General features: G+C 47.2%; 1 protein-coding gene across 1 annotated transcript in view; it reads right to left on the bottom strand.

Moving 5' to 3' along the window:
* The window catches only part of TBPL2 (TATA-box binding protein like 2), a 426294-nt gene that overhangs the window by 247836 nt on the left and 153441 nt on the right, over positions 1–25017 (bottom strand). Inside the window, exon 4 of the mRNA XM_078662091.1 lies at positions 23867–23958. Within this exon, the coding sequence (XP_078518217.1) occupies positions 23867–23958 (92 nt within the window). The remainder of the gene's footprint in view (positions 1–23866; positions 23959–25017) is intronic.

Genomic DNA, 25017 nt, shown 5'->3' with positions numbered 1-25017 from the left:
CCAGAGAGAGCGTCCTGCGACGGTTTGTCTAGTTGTGGGAACTGCACGTCTATTAAAAAGGTATCAAGGGCCTCTCCCACCAATGGGGGGGCACCCGTATAAGTCCCGATAGTATTCACAAAAGGCTACATTTATGTCCTGTTGCATATTAACTGTATCCCCAGTGCTAGTGATTATCTCATGGATCGGGGTGTGTGGGGGGTCATCTCTGAGTATGCGTGCTAATAGCAGGCCAACCTTATCAGCATCAACGTGTTTTGCATGCGTGTCGAAGTGTTTCTAGCAGCTCGGTGTGTTTCATTCAGGCGTCTTGTAAAAGTGGTCCCTTTGTGGGGTCATTCGCTGCATCTTGTTCGAGACTATTCAGGGAGTTTTTGACCTCTTTTAGGTTATTATGTATTTCCTGATGCGCCCCTGCCGTAGTGCTGATGGCTATCACACTGATCACTGTCTTGAAAGCATCGCACTCCAGCTGAGGTGTGGATGCAGTTCCCATGTTTACAGAAAAGTAATAATCTATACCCGTCGTCAGTGCATCCCGAAAGAATGAGTCCTCAAGCATTAGGGGCCATAGTTTACATGTAGGGACTGGGGTGGGGATTCTGCTGTAGTTCTGAAAATTCTGGACTCGTGAATAAAACTTCGTCGTAGCATGACGATTTTTATATCAAAAGACCGAGAATGGCTATTACACTATGTACAAGCATTTTCGTCATATTCGAGTGACGATTTCACCTCGAAACCGCCATTTTCGTCCTGAACCCTTGGCTTCCATTTTGTGTACGGCAGCCATTTTGTGAGTTGCCCCCACATAGGCAGACGAATTAAGCCAAATTCGATTCCAAAGGACACGTACACCTTAATTGACTTTCATGTGACCTGGGCAAGCTGGAACCATTGCCCCAGGCCAAACCTGTTTGGTCAGTTCCTCTCCCAGTGGCCGAACACAATAGCATCAAGGCACAACAGGCCATAAACCCTTTTCATCGCACACACACCCTGCCGAATCTTGCTCACACCTGTCCCTGCTCTTTTCTCTCTCACTTGCTTTATGATGGGGAGGTGCCCGTTTTTATTGGGGGTCCACCGGTATCTGATGGAAATGCTGGGCCTTGCCGGGTAATTTGTTGTGGGCTGGACAAACTTAAATGTGGGCTTGTCATCATGACTCTGCTTTTCCTTTGTAGTGGAAACATGTGAATGGTATAGTAAAATGTGGAGAATGTTTGCCTGAAGCACAATATTTTGTATAAAAAGAGAAGCCTGGCTTTGTAAGATTGAGCAGTCTCCTGAGAATATACATCCTGTTTTGTTGTACTTCTAGGACGCCTGTTACTTGGTTGCAGCCAATAAAATCGATCCTTGACTTCACCTAGAAGACTCTGAGTTTCTGTGGTCTGAATCAGGAAAGTACTCGAGGTCTTTGGGTGTGTTCCCTGACACCACTGGGTTACCGGTTCGGTACCGGTTCTGAAAAACCCAGTACCTCAGTTGGCGCCCAACGAGGGGCGATACCAGCGGTACCGGTCCAGCCAGAGGTTCGTGAGGAGCTTCGTGTGAAAATTCTGGAGGAAGGCCAACCACTTCATCGACCCCTGCATGTCGACGTGGTCCGAAAGTCTTTGCTGCGAGGTTCCCCGCTTCCCGGCGGCTACGAAGGACTGCTGCCCTGGCTATCGCCCTGATTTGGACCCTTGAAGTTTGGTAGAGCGAAACGATAAGACGAGTCTTCTGGTGACGTCATCGATATCTCAGTTAAGTATAAGTGGAGCGTCTCCCAGTCCTTAGTTGGTTTTTGGTATCCCCTTGGGATCACTTTGTTTGGAACTTGCAAGTGCCAAAACCGAAGGACTTGTGTATTCACGAGAAATATCGTAATCGATAATCCTTTGAAGTTTGAAGCTAGACTAGAGAGCGAAGATGCCTGGTCTTAGCAGACTTGGAAATTTGTTTTGTCTTGGTTGTAATAATAGGGACTCCCGATTGGAGGACTCGTGTCCGGTTCCTCCGATTGGAACTCCAACATATGAATTGTATGTGAAACATGGAGTAGGCCCTATCACATATAATGAAGTGTGGATCAAATACACCAGAAAAGATGGTGTTTTAAAATGGCCCCAATATGGTAGCTTTGTCACGGAAATCTTAGATAATCTTGAAGTTAAACTTTTTAAGAAGAAAGCCCGGCCGGCAATGTTTGACTCTTTCCGCCTATGGCGTAAGGAAGCCAAACAGAAGGAAATTAAATTAGCGAAGAAAAATAAGAGAGAAAGGGGTATTTCGATAATGCAAGCTGCTATGCAGTTTAAAGATAATGAAGAAGAACAGATGAGTGAGCAGTTGCACAGGCAACGTAAAATGGTAATAGATAAATGTTATCCAGTTTTGCCGCCTCTTCAGCAAGAGACAGCAAAAGAGCTTGAAAAAGATCCGTTAATGACGCATTTGTTAAGTTCGCCACCCCCCTATGCGCAGAATGCTACGGCATCTCCGCAACCTTTAGCTGCGCAACCCGTGGTTGCATTGCCTCCTGCTCCCCCACAGCCCCCCCAAATACTCTTCAGCTGGCTCCTGCTCCTCCGGTGCAGCCTCCTCAAGGGCCACCGGCTTTTACATCTGCTCTGCCTTTACTTCCTACAACTTTGACGACTATATCGACTACCACTCCTGGTACTTCTCCTGACACTGCCTCTACATCTGGCTCGTCTCACCCTACTTTCCCTCTTGTCTTTTCATCGACTTCTCCTTCTGTTCCTCAGAGAGTGGCTAGTACTGTCGCTAGTTTTTTGCATCCTCTCTTTGGTGCAACGAGTGTAACTCCTGACACAGAGCGCAAACAGTTGCGTAGTCGACAGCCTGATTCTAGGGAGAAGGAAACGTTGAATTATTTGGCACATAAATGGGTTGCTGACCCGGAAAAATATGATTTAGAATGTGTTATGGATGTCTTCACCCAGTGGGAAACATCGAAGCAGAGATACGTTTTTGAGAAAATGTGTGTTTTTCTATGTGAAGATTTAGAGGAAAATGATTTGGACTCTAATCCCCCTGAGTTGAGCCATGTACGGTTCGAATTCTCAAAAGGCGCAATTGTGGGTTCAGATGTTAGGAAAGCAGTTGCGACGTTGTTGTCACTTAGGACTGAAGGTGTTTCCAAGTCGTTGTTTGAGTCTGATTCCTCTGTTAAAAAGAAGGGAAGACAATACCCCATGAGAGAAGTTCCCCCACAATAGAGAGAGGGTGACGCAAATGCTAATCCGGTTATTCTGCCACACTTTCAGCGTGTGTGGGTACATGTTCCTTGGAAGCGAGCTGAAGTTTTGGCCCTTAAACAGACATTGCCTGATCCCCGTAAAAATCCTGCAGGGTATTACAAGGAATTATCGCAGACTGCAGGTTCATGTATCATGAATTTAGCGGATATAGACATGTTGTTTGGGAACGTTGTTCCACAGCCTTTATGGGGAAAGATTCGTCATACAGATCATGATCAGGAATTAGGTGACTCATGGGCTAATATTGCTGCTGCAGATGCCCTACAAATTGGTGGTGCTAAACCTGAACCTTTAGTAGCAGATCTCCCTGGTAGGATCATTGATTATATGAAAACTATAATGCCTGCGATGCGTGTAAATTGGGATAAATTGTCTGCGTGTAAGCAGAAGAAAGATGAAACGGTGTCAGATTTCTTCACCAGGTTTGAAGAAACGTTTGTCGACCACAGTGGTCAAGATATGAGCACAGAAGGTGGTCAGCGATTGTTCGTCGATAAATTTGTGCACAATCTGCTTCCCGAGTTGTGTAAAAAGTTGAAAGATTCAGAGAGTTCTTGGGCAGTTTCCTCTTCAGCACAGATATTGGCTACTGCACAATACTACGAAAATCGAGACAAAGATGAGAAAGATAGAGCAGAAAAGAAAACTAAAGAGTTGAAAACGAAGGTTCTGTTACAGCAAGCATATCCGCCACGTGGTGGTGGTGGCCAGAATAATGGTGGTCAGAATAATTATCAGAATAATTATCAGCATCCTCAACAGTATCAGAGGAACTCGCAAAGAGTCGAGTATACTCAACCACGTGTCCCTGTAGGCCCCAATCAGTGTTCATATTGTAAGAAAGAGGGTCATTTCAAGTATAGTTGTCCTATTTTATTACAGCGTGCAAATGGTGCTTCTGGTGTAAGAGGTCGAGGTGTTCAACAAGCGTCTAGAGGTAGAGGACGTGGAAATTTCCCCCAGAACACACAGTCTCTTCCACCTCAAAATTCGATGAATAGGTTTGATCAGCAGAATAACGCATCTGGTAAGACGGCTCAGTACTATGCTGATGATTACTATGCAGAAGATGAATATATGGAAGGTAATGATTGCTAGGACAGCCATAGACAAAGAGAGGGAGTCGTTTCAGTTCCAGTAGATCAGAGTGGACCATATGTTGAGGTGATTACATCAGGTGTGTCAGAACCTTTTCTGTTGGATACTGGTGCTACAAAGAGTTCTATTATGCACTCCAAACTCACTGGCACACCTTTGTCTGGCGAAACGAATGTATCAGTAGGTTTTTCTGGCGCCCCGGTTAGAAATCCGATTTCTGACCCTTTGTCTCTTTCTGTTGGTCCTTGTGAATTCGAAGCACCCCTTATTCTGACAACAGGTTGTGGTGAAAACTTGTTAGGATTAGATCTGTTAAAAAGATTGTATGCGACTTTGTACTGTTCTCCTTCAGGAGTACAACTTACTTTAGGTAAGAAAGTGGTTTCTCCAATGTATTTGTCAAGGGATAAACTTCCAACAGAATTGTCGTTTCTTCCTGATATTCTTTGGGCTACTGGTCCTAATGATGTGGGTCTTTTGGAAATACAGCCATATGTTGTAACATTGAAAGCCAATGTTAAAATGCCACGAATTCCCCAATATAAAAATTCTAGTGAAGGTGAAAAAGCTTTACTAGCGATCATTTACGATTTGATTGAAAAAGATGTGATTGAAGAAACAAGAGGCAACGTTTGCAATAGTCCTGTTCTGCCCGTTTTTAAACGAACTGATCCCTCTCAGCCACCTGTGTACAGATTTGTGATTGATCTTAGAGAGGTGAATAAAATAGTTGTGCCACAATTTCCAGTTGTCCCCGACATTACTGCCCTATTAACTATGATTCCAGCTTCTGCAACCTGGTTTTCGGTGATTGACTTGAAGAATGCTTTCTTCAGCATCCCGATTGCTGAGGAGAGCAGGGATATTTTTGGCTTCAGTTTAGGAGGACGAAGCTTCCGCTTTAAATGCGCTCCCCAGGGCTACTGTGAAAGTCCATCAATATATAGTCAAGCTCTAAAAACACAGCTTGATACGATTGTTTTACCTGAAGGTGCTACTCTTGTACAGTAGGTTGATGATTTGCTGGTCGCTGCAGATACTGAGGAGATATGTAGAAAAGCCACGTTGTCTTTATTGCGTCATCTGTGTGATTTGCATCACAAGGTGTCACTTTCCAAACTGCAATATTGTCGACAAGAAGTGACCTACTTAGGCCATCTCTTATCGAAGGAGGGAAGGAAACTGACCCCAGAAAGAATTCAGGCAATAGCGAAATTGAGTGTGCCAAGAACACAGAGAGAAGTGCGTGCTTTCTTGGGCATTACATCATATTGCAGGCAATGGATACCAAATTTTTCGTTATTAGCCAAACCTTTGGTGGCATTAACGTGTAAACATACACCCAATCCCGTTCCTTGGTCTGAAGAGTGTCAGAACAGTTTTTCTGAATTGCGCACAGCATTATGTTCGGCTCCTGTGTTGGGTACACCCAACTACAGTATGCCCTTTACATTGTATGTCCATGAGAAAGAGGGTTGTGCATTATCAGTGTTGACACAGTTGTTTGGAGACAAGCAGCGTCCATGTGCATATTTTTCGGCGACTTTGGATCCGGTAGCTAAAGCATTGCCGAGTTGTTTAAGAGCAACAGTGGCAGCAGCTGTTTCTATTCGACAGTCTGCTGGTCTAGTGATGAATAACATGTTAGTCGTGATGGTTCCACATGCAGTAGACACGTTGTTAAACAGAACCAAGACACAGCACTTAACTAGTGCTCGATTGTCAGGTTACGAATTAACCTTGTTAGCAAGTCATGTGCACATAAAAAGATGTAACACGTTAAACCCAGCTACGTTGTTGCCAATTGTAGAGGAATTAGATGCTTCAGAACAGCATGATTGTTTTCTTAGAACAGAAGAAGAAACGAAAGGGAGAGTAGATCTCCAAGATACTCCTCTTGCTGAATGTGATGGTACATTATGGGTGGATGGTTCATGCTTCAAGCTTCCGAATGGTGATACGACTGCAGCATATGCTGTCACGACTTTGCATACGATTGTCGAAGCTGCACGTATTCCACATAATTCAGCTCAAGCAGCGGAATTGATTGCACTTACAAGAGCATGTGTGTTGTCGAAAGGAATGAAAGTGACCATCTACACCGACAGTCAGTATGCGTTTGGAGTTGCTCATAGTTTTTGACGATTGTGGAAAGAACGTGGGTTCCTGACTTCGCATGGAGCTAAGATTCAGCATGGTCAGTTGGTGAATGAGCTTCTTGAATCACTGACCTTGCCTCTGCAAGTGGCGATTGTGAAATGTAGTGCTCACAAGAAGGTGACTGATGATGTTGGTCGTGGAAATGCATTTGCTGACGAAATCGCGAAAGAAACTGCAAGGAATGTGATGAGCCGAATGTATGTTGCAGGCCCTGCAAGATGGGTTGGTGATGTTGGAATGTGTGAAGACACGATAGAGAGTGTGAAGTCTATTCAAGCCGAAGCTACAGAGAAAGAGTTGAACATGTGGAGAGAAAGTACGGGTAGAATGGATGCAAATGGTTGTTGGGTTGAATTGTCAGAGCATCAGAGATGGTTGCTACCCGATGCGCATGTGCTTGCAGTGGTTACAATGGCTCATGGAATGGCTCATATCAGCGTGAAAGGGATTTGCAAGTTGTTGGCTCCAGTATGGCAAAATTCAGGAATTCCCAAGTGTGCAGAGAATGTCGTCAAGAATTGCATGGTGTGTCTGCAACACAATCCTGGTAGGGGAACCCCAACTCCAGCTGGTCATTTTGCACCTCCTCCGTATCCGTTCGAGGTTTTGCAGCTAGATTTCATCCACATGGAGAGGTGCAACAACTTAAAATACGTACTAGTTGTTGTTTGTGCCTTCTCAAGATGGGTAGAAGCATATCCCCTAAAGGACAATACTGCCTTGTTCACAGCGAAAGCCCTTGTGAAAGAATTCTTCCCTAGATTTGGAATGCCTAGAATGGTCTGGAGTGACAATGGGAGTGAATTTGTGGGTCGTGTGATGAAGAAAGTATGTGAAGGGCTAGGCATTCATCAGAAGTTTCACGCTGCAAATCACCCCCAATCAGCTGGACTAGTAGAATGTTACAATGGCACGCTTAAGTTAAAATTGGCCAAAATTCAAGCGAGCACTGGTCTTAAATGGCCTGATGCTCTACCCTTAGCACTCCTATCCACCAGAATGACTGTGCATTCGCGAGTGAAACTTAGTCCCTATGAAATAGTTTTCGGCCGCCCGGCCACCATATGGGGAGTGCCAAGGCCCACAAAGTTCAGTGAAATCGAACACCCTGTTTTGCTTGACTATCTGTATGAATTGACGGCTAAATTGCGTGTTTTACATCAACAGGTCCATGACACCCTGCCTCCGGTCTCTGAAACTCCAGGTCATACCATCGACCCTGGATCCTGGGTTCTCGTGAAAAATTTCCAGCGAACCAAGAACGACCAGCCCAGGTGGACCGGACCGCACCTCGTCCTTCTTTCCACAAGATCAGTTGTTCGAGTGGAAGGGAAGAAGCACTGGATCCACGGGGTCCATTGTAAAAGGGTACCTTTACCTCTGCCGTACGACCAGTGGGTCCAGAAGGGTGTCGGCGACTCAGAGACTGAAACCGTGCCACGTTTTCTGCCTTTCAGTGATGCACGTGTAAAAGGAACACTTACTGAAAAAGAGAGTAACAATATTTTGCAACCAGCTGTATCACCGTCAGTTCGATTGGACACTACAGAACCTGAACTCCTTTTCCAAGACCAAACAGTACCTGGGAGAAAACGTTATAATTTGAGGCCGAGACCTTTGGACAAATAAATACAAATTTTCCTTTTTGCTATTTTTGAAAGTGCAGCTCTCCCATCTGAGAAACTTGCTTATTTTTGTTTTTCGAACCGCCATCCGGGTTCCGCTGCTAGGGCCGGGATTGCCCAAAGTCTTTGGGGTACAGCTGACGACGTTAGGTCGACAGTTCTGGTTGGTCTAAGGGAGTTGCCCTAGACTGACAGAAGCATTCCTTAGCAGAAACAACCTCCCATCGCGGGCAGCACTTTAGAGAGGATGGAGTTTTTCGAGATGGAGAGACCTGCCAAAACCATGAACTTTAAAACCAAGATATGTAAAATGATGACAAAGAAAAGTTTTTTGATATTGTGCATTTTCATGTTATTCAGTATGATAATGTTTTTAATAGGATATGTTTTATTCTCTTTTCGAGTAACATTTGCACCCACTACATCGCCCATACCTCCTCCTACTGTTTCCTCACACTCTTTTCAACCTCTTCCCGAACACGAATCAGCTAGGAGATTAGAGTTCATTAATAACTCCTTTGTTCAGCTTTTACACCAACACCAACTAGTAATGAACACGACTAACTGTTGGGTGTGTGGTCTTATGCCTCACACAACGGACAAAGGTATCCCTTATCTGGTCCTGCCTTTCAGCCATAATGGTTCTGTGTGGGCATACAGAACAATGTTCATATATGCACGTGAAGTCCACCCCCTACGTTCTGTAAAAGACAATCCTAAGAATAGTTCTCTGGTTAAGGGTATAGTCGACATGATTAAGGAAGATATTTCTTATGAAACTACCCCCGAAGATGAGACACTTGCATATATAGGATGGAACGTGACCGGATATGGAGCTACTCTGAGTGAGAAACAGCAAGCTAAGAGATCCTCCCCGATTTGAATTGTACCCCATCAGGGTCACCTGTGTCTGCAAGGTACTGGCAAGAATCCCAGAGCTCAGTTAGGGAAAAGTGTCTGTACGGAAACATATGTTTTTGGGTCTCAGACTTCCCCTGCGTTTTTAGCAGCTAAGGGTACCTATTTCATCTGTCATGATAGAGCCTATACATGGTTGCCCCCTGACTTTTCGGGCTCATGTTTTGTTTCATTCCTGTTGCCTCCCACCTACACAGCAGCGGCAGATTACCACAAGACAAGGATAGTTAGAGGTGTCTTGAGTAAAGAAGACACTGCAGGACAAGAATTTGGGGACTTCGTAAAGGGTTTTCTGCCGTTCTGGGGACCCATGGTTAACAGCAGGAACATAAGGCAATTGACAAGGGTAGTTGAATCCCCCGTAATTGAAACTGCTGGTGCTCTTAGTAACTTGACTGCTGAGCTCCAGTCGGATCGTTTTATGACCCTTCAGAACAGGGTCGCATTAGATGTCATACTTGCAGACCGAGGTGGGGTATGTAAATTGATCCAATCGAGTTGCTGTGTTTTCATTCCAGATAACGCTCCAACAGTGTACCAGGCCATCTCCAAACTACATAAGATTTCCGAATCTATTCATGTGGATAAAGGAGATTGGTCGTTAATGGGATGGTTATGGGAACTGATATCCGGCTGGGGATGGAAAATTCTGATGGTCATTGGGATGGTCTTAGCCATTCTTTTCCTGTTCTGTCTGTGCGTGCAGTGTGCTCCTGTAATATGTGGCCTCTGTGCTACATCATGTGTAAGGAAACCTGTATCAAGAGACAAACTAAGTACTAGAATGATGTTACAGCAACATCTCAATGACTTTAGGAATATAGACCTGGACTCAGATTAGCAAGAGATTAGGTTAAATTGCCTATGTAAGGGCAAAAGGAGGGTTTGTAGTTCTGAAAATTCTGGACTCGTGAATAAAACTTCGTCGTAGCATGATGATTTTTATATCAAAAGACCGAGAATGGCTATTACACTATGTACAAGCATTTTCGTCATATTCGAGTGACGATTCCACCTCGAAACCGCCATTTTCGTCCTGAACCCTTGGCTTCCATTTTGTGTACGGCAGCCATTTTGTGAGTTGCCCTCACATAGGCAGACGAATTAAGCCAAATTCGATTCCAAAGGACACGTACACCTTAATTGACTTTCCTGTGACCTGGGCAAGCTGGAACCATTGCCCCAGGCCAAACCTGTTTGGTCAGTTCCTCTCCCAGTGGCCGAACAGGATAGCATCAAGGCACAACAGGCCATAAACCCTTTTCATCGCACACACACCCTGCCGAATCTTGCTCACACCTGTCCCTGCTCTTTTCTCTCTCACTTGCTTTATGATGGGGAGGTGCCCGTTTTTATTGGGGGTCCACCGGTATCTGATGGAAATGCTGGGCCTTGCCGGGTAATTTGTTGTGGGCTGGACAAACTTAAATGTGGGCTTGTCATCATGACTCTGCTTTTTCTTTGTAGTGGAAACATGTGAATGGTATAGTAAAATGTGGAGAATGTTTGCCTGAAGCACAATATTTTGTATATAAAGAGAAGCCTGGCTTTGTAAGATTGAGCAGTCTCCTGAGAATATACATCCCGTGTTGTTGTACTTCTAGGACGCCTGTTACTTGGTTGCAGCCAATAAAATCGATCCTTGACTTCACCTAGAAGACTCTGAGTTTCTGTGGTCTGAATCAGGAAAGTACTCGAGGTCTTTGGGTGTGTTCCCTGACACCACTGGGTTACCGGTTCGGTACCGGTTCTGAAAAACCCAGTACCTCACTGCCCCAGCTGAGGGAGATCTCCAGTGGGTTATGGTCAGAAAGCGTCTTGCCCAAAGACGTTGCGTGCATCACCTGAGTCGTAATGTGGTTGGAACAAAATAATCCTGTCTATGCGGGTGTGGAGTTGGTGTGGATGTGAGAAGAATGAATATTCTCTGCTGGTGGGGTATTTTAAGCGTAAAAACATCTCCCAGACCCAATCCCTCAGCCCAGCTGCACAACGCCTCCGCCTGGCGGACAGTAGTGGCGTCTCCAAGGGGGGTGCGACCTGTTAATGGAGGGGTCCAGTACAGCATTGTAGTTCCCCCCCCCCCCAGTATCCATGGACATGCAGCCCAAGGCGCCAGCACCAGACAGAGGTTTTAATAGGTACTGATCGTGCTCGAAGTTGGGCGAATATATACTACCAAGGACAATTTGCCATCTAGGGTGCCCCTCACCAGGATATATCAGCCCAAAGGATCCACTTGTTGTTCCAGAGATTCAACGGGGACCCTATTCCGGACCCATATGGACGCGCCCCTAGCAAATGCAGAATATGATGTGGAAAAAACCTGACCTCTCCATTTTTTGCGGAGTTTGGCCGCTTCGGCTGCAGTCAAGTGGAATTCTTGCAAAAATACTATGTGTGCACGTTGCCTATTCAACTGTGCGTGCACTCTGTCATTTGTGGACTGACCAAAATCCTCTTACATTCGAAGTAATCACGTTGTAGCTATCCCGCATCGATATCTAAGGTATACTACTTTGGAGCGCCATCAAAATAGTGGGGAAGCAGTAGTTCTCCAGAGAGTGTTGGTGGTGGGCCAGAACCTAAAAAGATCAAAACTCCTTTCTACAATACTCAGGCCAGCTATCCAAACATTGCTGGACCAAAGCATATGCACAACGGTGCAAACCAATAACAATGTGTGTGTTGCTTTCGCTATAGGGGGGTGCATGCCTACCGCAGCGCAACTAGGTTAGAATGTTACGAGCTCCGCGCGGGCCGGAACGCCTTTGTTACTATCACAATTTGCAGTTTCGGAACTAGAGACCTGGTCCTGATCTGCTAAGTACAAGACATCCATGAGCAAAAAGGATAAAGTCACCATGCATCGTGCCCCTTCATAGACCATGGCCAACCATTATCCAAAATAACTATCAGCAGTTTGGGGCGTAATATTGCTATTGCCGGAGGCGTTTTGATTTGTGAACTCGCCGCAGCCTCTGAGAGGGAGGGCCCGCCTGCTAAAAGGGTCCAGATCCACCGGGGGAACATAATTTCAAGGCAGTCTGCCACCTCGTCCGGGGATTCAAAGAGCTGTGTTTTGTGGTCATGGATCACCTTCAACTCATCGGTGGCGTGTCTCTACATGGCAGATTTTGAAAACAAACACATCGACCTCCCTACCAATCCCTACCACAACAACATCAAATTGTGGAGGAGATTCATTGATGACATCCTGATCTTCTGGGCTGGCACCAGGGACTCCCTCGATGAATTCTTTGACTGGGTAAACACACTGAACACATACCTACATTTCACAATGACGGCCTCTGCTACGCAGATTTCCTTCCTTGACCTGACAATCAAACTAACGGAAGGCCAATTAAGTACAAGCATGTTCAGAAAACCAACAGATCGCAAAAGCCTACTCCATTACAATAGCCACCATCCAAAAGTGTTGCGAGCCAACCTACCCTTCGGGCAATTTTTGAGAGTACGGCGCAATTGCAGCAGCCTATCTGAGTACAAAACCCAGTCTAATATTCTATCCAGGAATCTGACTGATAGGGGTTACCCATGTAGAGAGATAGCAAGAGCGCAGAAAAGAGAGCAAAATAATCACAGAGGAGCACTCCTAGAACACAGGGCCCGGACCCCTAAAATCAATGAACCGATGACATGCGTCACCACCTTCACGCCAGCCTCAAACGAGGTCAGGAAGATCATTATGCGCCACTGGCAAATCCTAAGTACAGGCGAACTTTCCCTTGAACCTCCAAGGTTTGCCTTCAAGAGATCTAAAAAAGTGAAGGACATACTGATCAACACCAGACCCAAAAAACAAAATTCATCGGTCCAGACTACCCTGTGGCAATTACCACCTGTGAAAGGACATTATCCTTGTGGATCGTGCAGTGCATGCTCATTCACTACAATACAGAAGACTGTCCAGCTCACAGATTTTTTTACGTGGGAGCTAAGAGGACACACAAATTGCAACACACCGAACTGTGTGTACTTACTACTATGCCCCTGTGGGCTCCAATATGTGGGGATGAACACTCGACCTATCAAACAACGCATCTCAGAGCATCGGAGTAACTTCCGCTGCAAAAATAATAATACAAAGATGTGTAGGCACTATTTAGAGACTAACCACACAGCCGAGTCCCTGAAATGGCTAATAATTGAAGCAAACCCAAGCATATCGAAACAGAATCTCTTTTTTAGGGAGCAAAGATGGATCCATCGTCTGGCCTCAGACAGGAAGGGGCTAAACGAGGACATCCCATGGAGTTCCCTCTAATCATCATCATCATCATGGAGTTCCCTCTAATCATCACCTACTCATCCATACACTATATGTGACGCTCCATTGATGACTGATCGTCTACTCCCCTATGATTAGGACCTCTGTGACTTAACAACTGGCATGAGGTAAAATGGGCCTGACACTGAACCCAGTAATCGTTAGCTTTGCTTACTAAACGTCGGCCTAATATAACATTTTGTCCACTATACCTTCTCGACTTCTGCGCCTGACTCTAATAGGACATTACGACTCGAGCACCACCACATAATGACTGCTAGTACTTATGTGATTCATATCTGACCCGACATATTGTACTTGAACTTATCACTACCCGGACGGCTATTGAGTCCTCAGTCATACACACACCTTAATTAATGATCCTTCAACATCTATACCTAACAGAAGGCGCATGAGATTTTTCATCTTAAATAGTTTAAGCAATAGGTAATGGACCTTCCTTACACCACTCGAAAATGGCCGCGCCATTAACTGAGTTAATCACATGACCCGCAATGATCCGGGAAACCCTCCTGACCTGTCCCGCCCTCAACTAAAATAAATAATGCAACAGCCGGACCACTCGGTTCTATCCGGTCCTGGCGGTGAGGGGTAGGCGACCATACGAGGACACGGGAGCCTCAAGTAAGTGAATGCACACACAGTTAGTGGCGACAATATGAACGGAGCGTCCTCGACATATTTGTATTCGCGGAACTCTATAGCATTCGCTCACAATCAATTCGGAATTATGGCACGGGGGTCAAATCAATGCTTACCGATAATGGACGCCCTGGCAGTCTTTGTTTGTCCGTTTATCTACCGAGGGCCGCGATTGATGCGCCCACACGTTTTACATCTTCTTGTGAGCAGCAGCATGACCGCGTACACATACACACTGGGGGAGAGTGTTCCACCCGATTTACTGTTTAACCCGATACTCCGAACCACTCCAAGCTAAGTAGTGGAAGGTAAAGCAATTGAATACTGAACTGCCTCTTTAACTGCATTGCATCATATGTATAAGCTTACTATGGGGTGACTGGGTCGACAAATGAGAACCATAACTATATTAGACGAATAATCCAAAACATAAAGGGAAACAAGCATACGCATCAGACCCTGACTGACAACCCTTGTATTATATACCTCCATGACCAGGTACATTGAGAATAGATTATTTATCAAGTGAGGCACACTGTGGTTTGAGATAAATATGTATGTTGTCCCCATTCCTCCCTTGTTTCCATTCCATTCTAGCCTTAGCTACAGAGGCTTGACTCACCGATGTCCATCCCGCCAGGCACTGCTGTTACATTTAAAAATTGACCTCTAGGTGAGTGGGGTCATTATGGCCCATTTAGATCAACACTGCTGCTCCTTTTGCTTTTAAACGCTGCTGCTCCTCTTGTTTTTAATGTCACTAGTAATGTCTTCATTCAATTTTATCCATTTGAGCATGCCACTCACTACTGCTCCATTTGGAGATGTTTCATTAGTGTGATTTTACCTTTCACTACGTGCTAGTAGTCACCAACACTAGCATGCCACTGAGTGCACCAGGTCAAAATGAATGCGGATCACTGTACTGTACCTGCTAGAGAGATGTAATCCCCTGTCTTCTCCTTTTTTTGTTTCCAAAACCAGGCATGGAACAATGTATATGCAGGTACTCCATTTCCAAACTGTTAATGTAAGCACTGATACTTAGATAGATCAGCGATACTGTAGACAGCGAGTACTTTTTTTCTAGGTCCTGATGAATCGCGGGTGAATACACCCTGAGCGAGAAACATGTCGACCACTACCTTCACTTGTTAGTATAGTCTTGAGTGCGGAAAACATCACTTTCCAGACCTCCCAGACTAACTATTGTTTTTAGTTAACGCACGGGACCACCCGAATAAAGTTCCTTCTGGTACCCCTGCTTTATTTTATATTTCACATTCCGTCTACTACTACTCTGGCCCCTCACCCACACTTCACCCATGGGCAGTTGGATAAAAAGATCTCCGCCAAAGAGCCCCTCTTTGAGGTGTAGCCCGTTGGGTATTGCACCGCCCACCCAACGAGGAGCATTGCCCATGATGAAGCATGACACCTGCAAGTATGTGTGAGGCCAATATATCCAACAAAATGGATACCACTGGTTGGTTACCATTTAACCACCTTTACATATCCACACCCCAGTGACCTGCACCTATATCCCAGGAACAGCCCAGTCCTCTCTTTGGTATCAGATATCTGAGGGCCAACACTGCGGCTTGGACCTTCCACTTGTCCCGAGTGGTAATTTTGCCCTCTAGATCTATAACAGATTTCCTCTCCCTCTTTTTGTATACAATCACCTTCAACTTAGCCTGGAATAGTAGCGCATATTTGATGTTCAGTGCCCTGAGTTTTTTCTTCATGTCTTGGTAGTGGGAAAGTTGACGGTGGACCAGAGCGGTGTAGTCCGGGTATAGGGATATCCGCTGATTCTCTGTTTTTAGAGCTGCGCAATCTGTACGCCATGCTCCTTGTGTTGTGGCACCAACTCCAGTAGTGTGAGTTTGGTTTCTTTGACAACCGTAGCTAGCTTGTCGTGATCAGATTTGAGGAGGGTAAACTCCGTTGTCAAGGTCCCAAGTTGTCTCTCATTGGCCTGCCGTGAGTCACGTACCTCCTGTAGGATAAGGTCCAGCTTATCCGCAGGGGTCCCCAAATCAGTGGGCGGGACGCTGGTGAGCGGCTGCGTGGGGGGAGTAGAGTAATCAGTCTGCTGGCCATCCGCAGCTCCAGAGTCCGTTCCCTTGGCCCTGGGGTGGCCCATTGTGGCTCGATACTGTAGTGCCAGCTGCGAGCCCAGGGGAGACGTCAGGCAGGGACTCCCTCAGCTGCTACAGGCATTCTCTCCACCCACTCGGAGGTCCACCAGCCAATGATCGTATGGAGGCCCACCACTATCTCGCCCCCTCCTACAGTGCCAGTTCTGACGGTGCCACCTTCCTAGCAGCAGCCAAATAGAGCGGATCAGGCAGGGGGGCCACAACGCCGACCCAGTTGGGCCACCCACAGGTTCCTTCCCAGGAAGGTCAAGCACACTCAAAGCCATCCTCACACCCAGCCCCACAGTGGATCCCGGCAGCACACGCCGTGTCGTGGGGGGGGGGCAGGGGTGGACAGGCAATGCGTGCGGCCGGGATGCGCGCAGCGGGCCTCAGTAAATCGAGAGCGGGACCTCCAGCCCCGGGTATGGCGTCTTTCACTTCACCGGGGTAGCCCGGTAGATCCAGGTCTGCATGTGCCCATCCCCCCGAGCCGGGTAAGGCGTACGGCAACCCTCCACCAGCAGCAGCGCCCAATGCCGATCTCAGTGTTCCTCAAAATATTGTGATGGGGGGGCACCCACGATCGCCGGCAAGCCCAGCCCGCAATAGCCAGTCGGTCGGAGCAGGAGAACCAAAGGGCCACAGTCAGCACGCCCCGGGGCGATCTCCCCAGTGCAGCCGCTGTGCTTCTGTAGAGGCTGGCGGTGAAACACGCCAAGGACAGGCTCCGCCCGCACACATGGCAACCAGACCACCGATGTACACAGAGCCGCCCGAGGGGAGGCGGGGAAGCGGGCCCTAATCGTGGCAAGGATCCGCAGGTATCGCCACTCTTACCTGGGATTACAGGGCATTACAGGGTCTCCGGCATACGTCAGCGGCTACAGTTGCAGCGCAGCTCCTCTCGTTCCAGCGCCAGGGTCCATGGAATGGCCACCAGCGGCAGTGCACACCACAGGGCAGGTCTTCAGATGTTCTCCAGGCAGCCGGGGGGTCTTCCGAGAGGCCGCTTGGCAGGGTCGCTTGGTAAGCAGGCCTCAGCAGACTGCAGCGTGGTCTCCGCGTCGCTTACTTCTCCTTGATCACCCCCCCCCCACCCTTCCCCAGTCCCGGGGGGGCCTCACAGCGACAGCGGGAGCACAGAATGGCACTCCTGCTCCAATCCCGGCCTCTGATACTCTAACTCGATCCTGGGGACAGGCCTCCAGCTCCACAGCCCGCGCCCAGCAGCCAGGCCCACCTCGGTGTCCAGGAGGGACCGGCAGCACACAGTGGCGATTTCACCAGGTAATTGCCAGCCCATTCCACAGAGGCTCGCTTGTGTTGAGATTTGGAGTCAGTTAGAAGCAGATACCGCCAGGATTCAGCAGATCCGGGTACGGAGCTCGCTTACTGTGCGGCTGCCATGCTCGACAGTCAGCCACGCCGCCCTCCAGGGGAGCCATGGTTGCTTAGGAAATTAAATCGCTTTAACAGATTAAATAATGTGTATGTAAGTAAAGAAGCAAAATTTAAAATTGACCATTTGAAAACGGTTTATAAATGGGAAGGACTTTGAAGTTGGAGATTACAATTTAGGTTGGTATCTTCACATTGATTCGTGTGAGAAATGCAAGTGCATCAAACAGAATCTAAAATGGCCGATGGATGCCCTCAATTGAATTTATAAAAGCTCCAAACTTTCCATCATTTGTGTCTTTGTTTGATGCAGGTTTGTTCCTGTATTTCTGTGTAATGTTTTGCAGTGCGAAACATCAACATTGCTTAGAATTGGGTCCCAATTACAATAGCGGCTCAGTGGGGATTCCGGAATCCAATGATGATTCTTTTGGGGTCTCCAGATTCCAGTAATGATTAAGTGGGGATCCAAACAAGTCAAAAGTGTAATGATGTCGATACAGCAGTGCCCAGTGATCAAACTGGTCAGGCACTAGGACTGGCCCGAGTGAAGGACGAGGGCGGACGGAAAGGGAGGAGCCGGGATCAAGGGGTTAGTTAGCCGTTAACCCTGTATGAAGAAGGAGCTAAATAAAGGAGCTGGCACCCTCAACTGTGTCTGCGTGCAGTTTGTATAAGGAGCGACACTACAACTGGCGACGAAGGTATCCTGTCCCCACGCGTGCGTGAAGAAGGCTAACTCGGCACCCAGCGTCGCCTGGAGCTCGCCCCACGACCGGAGGTTCGAGCGCGTTGCCCAAAAAAATGCCCACTGAGTGCCCACCTCAGCGGCGGAAAGACCGGAGCTCGCCTCGTGCGTGGAGGCTTGAGCGCATTACCCGCAGCTCAGCGCCCACCGAGTGCCCACCTCGGCGGCAGAAACAGCGGAGCCCGCCTTGTGCAAAGAGGCCGAAGCACAGTGCCCAAAGTCCACACCGGGAGCCCACCCCGGTGGTAGAAGTGAAAGAAAACTGCCCTACCCGTTCGTGACTCAAGCGGTGGATCCTGGCCGCATGCGGTGAGTGAAAGCGCCGATTAACTGGGTCCCCGGTGAAGAAAACAAGAAAAACGGCCGAAATCTCGCCAGAAACGAGATTCTCGCGCGGCCATCTTAGAGTCAGGCAGCATTGGCCAATTCCCTGCGAGGGATCACCGGCGGCCATTTTGAAGTCAGGCAAAGAGCCTGAAACAGCAAACAAGCATTGGCGAGTGACAAACAAGCATTGGCGAGTGACAAACAAGCATTGGCAAAGGTAACAGGACTAACAAACAAACACTGGTGAGTGCAACGGAAGCAACAAACAAGCACTGGCGAGTGCAGTAAAGACAGCAAACAAGCACTGGCAAGTGCAGCAAGGTAACAAGGACTGGTAAGTGCAACGGAAGCAACAAACAAGCACTGGCGAGTGCAATAAAGACAGCAAACTAGCACTGTCCAGTGCAATAAAGACAGCAAACAAGCACTGGTGAGTGCAACGGAAGTAACAATCAAGCACTGGCGAGTGCAACGGGAGTAACAAACAAGCACTGGCGAGTGCAACAGAACAGAACAGTGAGTGAATTAGGACTGTAAAAGTAGTCAGGAACCACAGGTGTACAATGCCCGACCCAGCCCCCACAAGCATGATGAGAGCCTCATTTCTGCGCAGCCCCGAGCCCCTCGTTCTTGAATCTGGCGGGGGCATGGGTCCGCGATGGCAAGAATGGATAGAAGATTTTGAGGACTTCATGAAAGCATCCAAGGTGACAGACCTCGAAGAGCAACTGTTTGCTCTCAAGAACCTGATTGGCAGGGAAGGTGGACCAATCATAAAAGAACTACCAGAAGAGTCCTCTGATTCCTACGCTAAAGTACGCGAAGCACTAGACCGCAAGTTCCTACACAAAGGAACATTGATTTTGAGCGGTACACTTTCAACCTGGCCGCACAAGAGAAAGGTGAACAAATGGGGGCGTTCGTAACACGTCTGAGACGATTGGCGAAGTACTGTGATTTTGACAAGTTTTCAACTGACGACGCCCTGCGACTAAGAGTCATAGAAGGTTGTCTCTCCGAACCACTGAGACGAAAATTACTCAAGAGAAGCTACGGGTTGGAAGAAATCGTAGAAATGACAAGAGTAGATGAACAAGCTGATGAACATGCGAAGAAAATGGAAGCCGGGAAAGGTGAGAGACGGGAACAAGTATTCAGGATGCAGTCTCGACGAGTGCATGGACGATCCCCACCACAGGTGCGTTCCTCCAGGTCCAAGAGACATCACCACCAGTCAAGCAAAGGACACAAAGATACGAGTCATACGAGGGGACGATCAGACAGACAACCCAAATGCTACAGATGCGGATACGACTTCCCGCATGCAGATGCATGCCCAGCACTAGGACAACAATGCCGGAAGTGTGGTAGAGACAACCATTTTGAAAGCATGTGCGGGGTTGTACCAAAGAGTGACCACAAGGGAAGGCACCGGCAACACCAGTCTTCAAACAGTCATCATCATGTCAGAGCAGTCCAGGATAGACGAGACTCATCCACTGGGTCGTCACAATCCAGCTGCCGTTCCTGCAGGACATGTCAATCTCGGCGGTCGTCATCAAGAGAATCCCGGTCCCCATCGCCCATCCCTCAAGATCGAAAGGAATATCTCTATTGTGTAGCGGACCTTGATCAGCTGAAAGAATACCAACGTCTAGACATCAGGGTTGGCTCCCACCCCACCAAGTTCGTGCTAGATAGTGGGGCAATGCTAAACTACCTACCAGTAACAGAATACCAACGCATGAAACCACCGCCAAAGCTGGTTGATGCCCATGTACAAGTGTATACGTGGATGTCCAAGAAGCCACTAACGTGTCTTGGGAAGTTCGAGACCGAACTGTCATATCAAGATCTCACAATATCAGCCTACATCCATGTCATCGAGGGGTCTGAAGCCGACTGCCTCCTGAGCCTAGCCACTGCAGAACGATTAAAATTGGTGAACATCCTATTCAGAGTCACTGACAAACCAGCACTCATCCAGAAGTTCCCCAAGCTCTTTCAAGGCCTGGGAAAAATGAAGAACTGCCAAATAAAACTGCATATAGACGAACAAATCACACCGGTGGCGCAACACCACCGAAAAATCCAGATTCACCTGCAAGAAGCCGTGGAGAAAGAACTCCAGGACCTGTTAGAAGCCGACATCATCGAGAGAACAGATGGACCAACCCCATGGGTCTCCCCAGTCGTGGTAGTCCCAAAGAAAGGAGAAACCAGCCGAGTCCGTCTGTGTGTGGATATGAGGGCGCCCAACACAGCAATAGAGAGAGAGAGACATCCAGGCCCTCACATCAGTGACATGATCACTTCACTCAATGGAGCCAAGATCTTTTCAAAACTAGACCTCAACAAAGGATACCACCTACTAGAACTGCACGAAAGGTCAAGATACATCACAACATTCTCGACACACCTCGGATTATTCAGATATAAAAGACTAAGCTTCGGAGTGTCATCAGCAGCGGAAATATTCCAAGAGGCCATCAGGAGAACAATACATCACATTCCACAGGTCCTAAACTATAGCGACGACATCCTCGTTTATGGAGCAACGACTCAAGAACACAACAAAGCACTAGATCAGGTCTGTCAGGCGCTGATGGAAGTCAACCTCACACTCAACCAAAATAAGTGTGAATTTCACAAACCAACGCTAACATTTTTCGGACACATATTCTCTGAAAGTGGCATGAAACCAGACCCAGAAAAGGTAGCAGCGCTAAACGACACACCAAGCCCGGAGGACGTAGGCGATGTACGATCATTCCTAGGCATGGCCAGCTATTGCTCCAGATATATACCTGACTACGCCACGCTAAGCTACCCGCTAAGGATGCTCACTAAACAAGGAAACCATTCCAGTGGTCCACTCAATGTGAAGGGGCATTTCGAGAGATCAAGAGAACTGTAGAATCAGCAAAAAACCTGGCTTACTTCAATCCAAAAAAGAAGACGGAGATAACAGTGGATGCCAGTCCCGTAGGATTAGGAGCCATCCTCGCGCAATACGATAGAGAAGAAGACCAACTGCACATAGTAGCATACGCCAGCAGAAGTCTAACGGACACGGAGAGAGCATATTCACAGCCAGAAAAAGAAAGCCTGGCTGTTGTCTGGGCATGTGAAAACTTCCACATTTTCATCTTTGGAAAACATTTTACACTAGTGACTGACCTCCAAGCTTTGACCACAATCTTTGGAAACCCGCGAGCAAAAATGCCACAGAGAATAGAGCGATGGGGCCTACGGCTCCAAGAATACACCTACACCATAATTCACAAGCCAGGAAAAGATGCAAACCCCGCATACTACATGTCCCGACACCCCACCAGATCCAGTAAATCAGAACAATCAATCACGGACGAATACATTCACTTCGTAATAGACCAAGCGAGACCTCCGGCTGTTCCACTGGAGGCCATTTGTGAAGCGACGCAAACTGATGCCACCCTGCAAGAGGTGAAACGTCTGATCCAAAGTTCCAAACTAACAGCTGGAGACACACGCAAAGCAGGGCGCAAAACAACCGAGAGATGGCGGCATTCAAACTTGTCCGCGAGGAACTGTCAATAGCAGCAAATGGTCTCATCTTACGAGACACCAGAATAGTGATCCCACGACAACTCAGACAAGGGATCATCAACCTAGCACAAGAGGGACACCGGGGCATAGTAGCCACAAAAAGAGCACTCCGTGAAAGAGTCTGGTTCCCAACACTAGACCTGACGGTGGAGACGACCCTGAAGGACTGCCCGCAATGTCAACTGGTGAGCCGTCCGGATCCCCCTGCACCACTACAAATGTCTCCACTACCGGAGGCTGTCTGGTAACACATTGCCATTGACTTCTTTGGGCCAATCAAATCGGGCCAATACGTCCTGGTCATCATGGACGAATACTCCAGATTCCCCATCGCACAACTGTGCACATCCACGAAAGCATCGAGTGCCATACCAATCCTAGAGGAGGTCTTTGCCGCATGGGGCATTCCCCTAGTGGTGAAGTCAGATAATGGACCTCCATTCAACAGCCATGACTTTGTTCAACTTCACACACCGCAAGATCACACCATTATGGCCGCAGGCCAACGGAATGATCGAACGCTTCATGGCCACGATCAAGAAGGCCATGCAGCAAGCCGAACTCACCGGAAAGAGCCTTCAGGCAGCACTCGACGAGGTATTGCGAGCATATCGAAATATGCCTCATTCCACTACAGGCAAATGTCCGGCCACTCTCATGCTGGGGCGCCCAGTGCGCACTAGAATACCAATGATGACTCCGGCAGCGAACAAACAGTATCCCGACTCTGACCATGAGGAGATCGCGGCCAGAGACAAAATAAAGAAGGAAAAGATGAAGGACTATTCCGATGAGGGACGTCATGCTACTCCCCCTCAAATCCAAGAGGGAGACTAGGTGCTGGCCCGACAAGAGCAGCACCGGAAGACTGACTGCAGATACCATGAGGTTCCGCTCAAAGTGATACAACAAAAAGGAACTATGATCACTGCAGAGACCGATGGAAGAAGACTTACCAGGAACGTGACATACTTCAAAAAGTGCGGACCCAATGTTAAAGAGCTACTGACCGAACCGAGGTTGGAGCAGAGAGAACCAGAGACATTGCCAAATCACAGTCAGTCATTGATGGAGATTGCCGATGAGAATAAGCGTGACAGTCCCGACCTCCAGTCACGCCCCAGACGTGTGATCACAAAACCGTCTCGCCTTATCGAAGAACCTTAAAGAAAGACTGTTTGCTGTTTTGCTGTGGTTTATATATTTTGTTTCTTTTATTACAGAGGGGGGAGATGTAATGATGTCGATACAGCAGTGCCCAGTGACCAAACTGGTCAGGCACTAGGACCGGCCCGAGTGAGGGATGAGGGCGGGCGGAAAGGGAGGAGCCGGGGATCAAGGGGTTAGTTAGCCGTTAACCCTGTATGAAGAAGGAGCTAACTAAAGGAGCTGGCACCCTCAACTGTGTCTGCATGCAGTTTGTGTAAGGATCGACACTACAAAAAGGTTAAAGACTTCTGTTCTACAAAATAACAAAGGAGAAAGAACAGCCTCAATATCACAAGAAGAAAAAAAATCATGCTTTTTAGAAAATGTTGTTTTTATTATATATGGACTTGTTTCTTAAAGTAGGGCAGCTCCTCCACACTATTTCGTTGTTAATAAACTTAAACTAAAACAAGTGTTACCTTTTTGCTCCAGTGCAGACCATTTTTCCAGAGCTAAAAATGAGTGCTGTTGTTCTGGGCTCTCTGATTCTCATTATCACGGCAGCAAACCTCTAGGATTAAACAATGTAGAAGAGAGTTACTCGGACAGAATACACAACGGAGGATGAGCTTCAACAAAAAGAAAAAGTCGCACATAGTGTCGGGCTTTTTCCCCAGTGCTGCGCTGCAAATAAATAAAAGCACAATGACCTTAACAATGCTGGCAGTCGCAGCATTCATTTTCATGATGCATGCACACCTGAAAAAGCATGCATGCTGCAGCAAAATCAGGCCAGCGCCACTTGCTTTCATTTTTTATTTACAAAGCCAAAACGGTGGATGCCATTTGGATCAGTAAATAAAAATAAATCATTTTTTTCATTGCAAAAGAGCATTTTCAAAAATAAAAGATAAATGGATCAAAGGAGTGGTTGAAAAAGGAGAAGAAAATGGAATGAGTGGTGTGGCAAGGAGGGGAAATCACTGCATTTGGGAGAGAGGAGTACAGGCTGTGGAGAGAGAAGCACCTATGAGAGAAGAACACAAAGAGCGGAGGGAAAATAAGAGCATAGACTTGGGAGCGAGAGCAAAGCAAACTAGAGTGAGAAGCTGATAAAATTGACAGGAACACAGAGAGCAGGGGAAAAGCACACAAAGGTGATAACACAGGGAGGGGATAAGTACACAATGGAAGTACACAAGCGAGGGGGTGGGAATTTGTGGGGTCACATGGGAGAGAGAAGGAGAGAGCTGGAAAACACTTGCACTCTCATGGAGTGCTTAACCAAAAAGAAAAAAGTAGTTCCCTAAAAGTGATTAGTGGTAGGATAAAAGCCAGTTAGTCAGGGGGACGGTAAAGAGGCCATGCTCCAGAGGAGTAACAAACAAGTGAGACAAGCTGAACAAGTTAGTACCAGCAAACTTGAATACGAAGGAAGCAAATGAAGGACAAAAAAAGCTAACGAATTATAAACAATGGCTACGGTGTAAGCCCCTGTAAATTCTTGGTAAACCCAAGTTACTAATGTTGTTCATTGCATGCATATATGCCAATTTTTGGAACCCAGAACGAGGGCGATTAAAAAAATTAAATAATTGGGCGTATTTATTTTCCTCATTGACTTTTTTAC

Source organism: Lissotriton helveticus, chromosome 9 (genome assembly GCF_964261635.1).
Source record: "Lissotriton helveticus chromosome 9, aLisHel1.1, whole genome shotgun sequence".
Lineage (NCBI taxonomy): Eukaryota > Metazoa > Chordata > Amphibia > Caudata > Salamandridae > Lissotriton > Lissotriton helveticus.
The sequence above is the reverse complement of the archived record's forward strand: the minus strand, read 5'-3'. Positions and strand labels throughout refer to the sequence as shown.